This window comes from Triticum aestivum, chromosome 3D (assembly GCF_018294505.1).
Source record: "Triticum aestivum cultivar Chinese Spring chromosome 3D, IWGSC CS RefSeq v2.1, whole genome shotgun sequence".
Lineage (NCBI taxonomy): Eukaryota > Viridiplantae > Streptophyta > Magnoliopsida > Poales > Poaceae > Triticum > Triticum aestivum.
The window spans coordinates 99133379-99139535 of record NC_057802.1 but is presented as its reverse complement, the minus strand read 5'-3'; the positions used below and the strand labels follow the sequence as shown (position 1 = coordinate 99139535).

The following is a 6157-nucleotide window of genomic DNA, read 5'->3' as shown; positions in this document are numbered from 1 at the left end:
CTGGCGGCCTTATCCTTCCCCGTCGCCGGCGAGGGGGTGCGGCGGGGACCTGCCCCTGTTCCGACCCCGGTCGGGGGAACAGGGAAGGGGAGGGCGAGTGGGGAGGTGGGCTAGGCCGGCTGGGCCTGGGGGCGGCCCAGTTGGGCCAGGGGTCCAGTGGGGGGGCGGGGCTTCTCCTTCTCTTTTTGTTTGTTTGTTCTGTTTTCTTTTGTATTTTCTTTTTATTTATTTATTTTCTTTTTTGTTTTATTTCATTTAAAAGTACTTAGGCATTTTATAAAAATGTGTTTTCTCCACAATAATTATCAGTGCAATATCTGGCATGGCCCGAACATTTTTGTTTAAATTTTTGAAAACTTTTATTTTCCACTTTAAATTTAATTGAAGTTTGAATTAGGAGTTTGAAAAGAAATGTGATTCAAATGTGATCAAGCCCTGTTTAGCAACGTGATTAGCTTAATCACAGAGAGTTACTGTAGCATGATTCTCGGGGTGTTACAGCCTCGTCCCTTCGTCGCCTTCGTAGGAACGGCCGGCATGGTGGTGACCGGCCGGGCGACGCGAATCCGGGGCGGCGAGCAGCGACATGGAAGCGGCGGCGGAGGGCGGGTTTGCCGTGGCGGCAACGGAGGCGGCGACGTGGGTCAGCCATCGGGGGGAGGGGGGGAGGGGGGCGGCGGACGGGCGGGTCGTGGGCAGGCGGTCGCGAGCGGGCTGGCAAAGGAACTGGCGTTTGGTCGTTTCGCGGGCGGCCGCGGTTTTACATCACTTGTATCTCATGATGTAAATTTGCATGACGGAATTTTACATCTCCGAAAAGCGATGATCTTTTTTTTTTACATATGGACCGTCTGTTGGAGCAGCGTCTTTTGCTTTCGAAGCTTTAAAAGTTAATTATTTTTACATATAAACCGTCTCCTGGAGATGCTCTTAACCAAACCCACTTGATGCGTTCCTCCTGGCAGGGCGGAGCACCCTCTGTCATCCACCATGAGAAGGAATTTCTCCCAAGAGTGTACGCATAAGACACGGACACACATGGAGGTAGCGAAGAAGCCACACTCTCCGACGCATGCATGCGCGCTGTTGTGTTTGCAGAGGGGGCCACGCGGCCAAGCCGCTGCAACGGCAACGGCAACAGCAAGCAAAGGCAAGGCTTGAAAGGCAGAGCCACCGTTTCCACGATGGAGCAGACCAGACAAGAGAAGCCAGCACCAGGTGCTCAAGGAAGATGGACCTATTGGCCGCGTTGATCAGCTAATTTGATTAGTCTAATGCTACGAGCTGTACTGATGCGCTGAGCAATTAGAGTATCCTCCATCACACGGTTCCGCCCGAAGGAGAAAGATCACGAGAGTCGAGAGGCACTGGTTGGTTAGTACTCCACTGAACATGGAGCATATAGTTGCTTGCCTGCAACTTGTAATGGTGGACTGCACTGAACGCGGGTTCAGAGTTTACACCTCGAAACAGCAACTCTCTGAACATTGCAAAAGCGACAGACGCGAACCGTAGAATGATGAGGGAAAAACAGAGAGCTGAAAAGCTTCGAGTTGACCAACAGGCCGGCCGTCTGCAACCGCGCAAAACCCTGTCCCGATCGAAGACATTGCTGGATATCAGCAAATCAAAGCATAGTCAACCCGTGGGGGCCAAAAAATCTAATGTTGAACCAGCCAGCCGATTGGCGTTCTTGCATGCACTGCCGGCCCGGTGAGGATTCTGGGCTGAAAGCAACCGCACGTAGGACAAGGGCCAGCTGGTGGCTCGCACGCGCAGCGGCAGCTTGCAGCATCTCCGCGCTCGCTCCCGGGTCGCTGAATCCTGGAAGTTTTACAGCTGAGCCTGAGCGCAGCAGGAACGGTTCACCCGGCCCGCCGGCGGCTTCACCGTTTACCCTTTCTTTACCCGAGCCTCTCTCAGCGATCCTAGGTAGGCGGTATGTGGGTACAGTATATTGCTTGACTCGATTCCCTGCTTCCACGGGGCGCACTGCGGCGGCCGGCGCGATCGACGACAGGAAGTCTCGCACGCTCACACGCGCACGCCCGCCCGCCCGCCTCGGTCCGGCCGAATCCCAGTCTTCGTTTGGACAAAGCAATAAAGGGTTAACAGTACGCTGTTCAGTACAATTCGCAGCCGAGGAAGGTGTGGCGTGAGAGCGATGTGCATGTTAGCAATTTTGAACAGCAATTTGACAGGCTTCTTGATTTCCAAATTGCTATCCTCTCCTAGCCCTCTTGCCTATAAATACGCTCCAAGGTTTGCTCCCATTCTCCTCGCAAAACCCACGCACACAGCAGAGATAAACTTGATCGACCAGACATATAATATAGATCGTTCCACTTCCACGGACTTTTGTCAGCTAGCCATGGCTTCGCCGCGCGCGGTTGCGATCGTCTTCTCGTTCCTGGTCCTGGCGGCGGCGTCGCCCTCGCCTCTCGTGCAAGCCAGAATGGTGCCGGCGGATGGCGAAGGGGCACTACCCGCCGGAACGATCGCGGCGCCGGAGATTACCACCGGCTCAGTGGGAACAGCGTCGTCTCTGCAAGAAGCGCTCGTTCAGAGGCCCCCGCTGCCGCTGCCCCAGCTGATGTCGCCGCCGACGATGGCCGTCTTCGCGCAGCGCAGCAGTAGGATGCTCGGATCGGTGCCGAGCCCGGGCGTTGGCCACTAGCTTGCGTTCTCAAGTTCTTTCGTGCGTATATACTGGAGTATTTAGTTTCATGATGATGATTCGTGAGAGCTTGATTTCCACAGCTAACTACAGTACGTCTGTGGAGCTTGTAACGTGAGGGTCGATCGTTGTTCTGATTGCAAGGTTGATTAACCGATTATTAAGTTGATGAATCTTCTTACTAGATCATGGAATTTGAGCTCAAATTGAGACGTGATTGGAACGCTTGGTTGTGAGCAAGACGTACGTAGGTCCTGACTGGACGTCTGCGTTGAATTTCCCGCGTCGCGCCAACGGATCGATCGATCACTTGCCGGATAAGACTTCCCGTTGCGTGCATTGCTCTCGAATGCATGCGTTTCTAGTGATTGACCTGAAATGGCAAAGTGACGGCACCATCAGATCAGATGCCACTGCCAGACCAACCAAAGGGTCCCTCCACGTACGTACTGTACATCCCCGGATGCGGAAGGTGGTCGAGTACAGAGGTCCTCTTCAGTCCGTCGCTTAATGGGTTGGGCCAACGCCTCGGAGCACTAATTTTAGTAGCTGTATCCATCCCTTGTGTTTTGCGACTCTGTCTATTTGGCTACAATGATATCGTTTTCCATAGGCATATAAGCGTATATTTTATAGGTTATCTGCGGGTCTTCACATTGGTTGGTGCCTTGGTGGTCTCACCCCTGCCTGGTGGATGGTGGGATTGTCATCCTACATTATACGAATGATATCGTAATCGTTATGAAGCATCTTTAAGGAGCATGACATGTAAAAGATGGTCGTACCACGCGTTTTTGGGAAGATTCCTGGCTTGAGGATACGCCTTTAGCTTTACAATATCCGTCTCTTTACAATATTATTATGCAATACAAGGATGCTTTTGTGAGCGTAATAATGGGACACGTCCTTTAAATATCCGGTTTTGATCGGAGATAAATGGACCGCCTGGTTACATTTAGCACAAAGGTTGATGGGAGGTCACCTTAACCAATGAGCCAGACATATTTCGTTGGATGTTGATGTCTTCTATTCTGTTTTCTGTTAAATCTATGTATGTGGATTTAATTAACTCTAGACTGGGGTGTTCGTTCTAAGCATGCATAGGAAACTGAAGTACAACTAAAGACTATTATTTTTATGTGGTTTGTGCATAAGGGGTTATTCTCACTAAAGACAATTTGGCAAAGCAAAGGTCACAGGGTAGTAAACAATGTTCTTTCTGTGATCAGGACCAAACATTACGTTATTTGTTTATTCTTGCCTGCTTGCTAAGTTACTGTGGCGTATGATTCATGTGGCTTTTAATTTGCCTCCGCCTACTAGTATAGGAGTATCAAATATGTTTGGCAACTAGTTGAGTAGGGTTGAGCCTAAGACAATGGCATGATTGTGCGTGGGAGTTAGTGCTTTACTTTGGGCTTGCTAAAACTGTTGGAATGATTATGTTTTTGACAGAGTAAAGGCACACAATTTTTGAAGGTTCCCTTGGGTGCAACCAAAGGGAGATGGTAACACGGGATACGTACAACCAGTTTAGATGACGGTTCAATAGTAGGCTATGTGTGCAGACATGTATTCCTATTTTCGTCGATTGTGGCTTTTCATTCGATCTTTTCTACTTTAGTACTTGAACTTCATCCTCAAACTTGAATAGATATACAGTTCTGTGCATCACGATGATGTAGATACAAGTTTCTAGTTAGAGTAACTCTCAGGGCCAGAGAACTAACTTTTATAAAGGTAAAATATTCTGCTCTGGTCGGTCCAAAGAGGCAGAAGACCAATAAAAAGCTATTTGGTCATCAACTAATGTGTTTTCCATATCGATGCATTGTCACCCCCATTCACCATCGCAAACTCCTGAATAAGAAGCGGAAAGGGGTTGATGTTCAGTTTAGGAAATTGTTCAACGGTTGGAAAGGCAAGCTTGTGATCTACGGGGGCTAGCTTATACAGATCCACACCGTAATCACAAATTTGGGTTATGATGTCATTCTTTGAGGCACCAAAAGGGGTGCAAAAAAGAATGTACTGATAAAAATCTAGATTCCACTCAAAGAATAATAACACAAATCTAGATTCTTATGGAAATATGGTACGCATAAACATAAATATTGGTTAAGTAAGTGAAGTATCATCTGAACACCAAAATACCAATTTGTACTTAGAATGAAGAACCTTATGCAATAAATAAATGCTTACTCAACCAGGTTACCTAGGGAGAATGAGTCCAGGGTCATCTGATCTAGCTTCAAGGGGGACCTAGTGAGCCTGAGGTGACGAGGCCAGGGGACCAAAACGTTGGTGGTGGAAGGTTAGTACTTTTTTGGTGGTAAAAGGTCTCCCCCTTGACGATGAAGAAAACCAAGGCGAAATTGATAAGCACTTCCCGAAGTTCCCGTATCCTGCCAGCCGGGTAGCCACCTTTTGATCTGGACGACTTCGTGGAGGAAACCGTTGAAGACATTCAAGATAATGAGGACGAGCCCGACGGGCTATGAGCTCAAAAAACAATGATTTAAATTAGCCTCGGGATGGGAGTGAAAGTTGTAAAACATTAAGTCCGACCGATGGTGGTGGTGGTGCTACTTAAGTTTTATCCTAGTCAAGTACTTCTGTTTAATTGGATTTGCTATGTCCTTTTCGACTGTTTCCCATTTGAATCTTTTGCGTCGGTTTTCGTTTGGCTATTATTTCTTGCCAACTAAGCAGACATACTATAGGTTGGGGATAAGGATATTGCCACAAGCTCTGAGTTAACTTACTTTGATTTTTTAGCTAAGATTGAAAGAAAAAAATGGGGAGCATGTCAGCTGGCCCTTAGCCCCGGGGTCAGGCGTAGCACCTTAGTGTGGCATTGCCTCCAAGAGCACTACAACTCTCAAAGTTATAGCAGTCGGAAAACAAGAGACAACAATTTAGGAAATTGTAAATTTTATTTTCCGAACAGCACTCGAAACCGGGGGAACCGTCCTGACTGCGAGGTGAATCATCACGATGATAGCGGTAGTCATCCTGGCAGCATGGTGAATCATGATGACAATGAGGAGGAGTCCTCTGTCTTCGGGGCGAGTAATCATCCCTCCCACAGGAAACATCTCTATGCCTGCATGGTGAGACGTCATCATGATGTTGAGGGGAATCCACTCGACACCATGGAGAAAGGTCATCACGTCCCCGAGGAGGAACCTCTTGATCACTATAAAGAAATATGTCAACTAGTGACCTTCTGTCAGTGACCCTGGAAGAATTGGTCATAGATCTATGACCATTCCAGACCAATTGGTCAAAAGCTGTTCGGGGGGCTCCAAACCCTAAACTATAACGACCATTTTGGTCAGAAAGGTCGTAATTTCCTTACACGAAATGGTCATAAAGCAGATAGCACTGGTCTGCTACCTTATTTCTAGCTGATCATGACCAATATAGATGGTCATAACCTTGTAAATTGTGGTGGGTTGCTATGACTAGGCGCCACCT

The 6157-nt window shown here is 48.2% G+C and overlaps 1 protein-coding gene across 1 annotated transcript; it reads left to right on the top strand.

The window, feature by feature from the left end:
* The first annotated feature begins 2293 nt into the window (after window positions 1–2293).
* LOC123074258 (uncharacterized) lies at window positions 2294–2861 on the top strand. Its single transcript, XM_044497149.1, has one exon. The coding sequence runs from the start codon at window positions 2372–2374 to the stop codon at window positions 2675–2677; it is 306 nt and encodes a 101-aa protein (XP_044353084.1). The 5' UTR covers window positions 2294–2371; the 3' UTR covers window positions 2678–2861.
* The last annotated feature ends 3296 nt before the right edge of the window (window positions 2862–6157 follow it).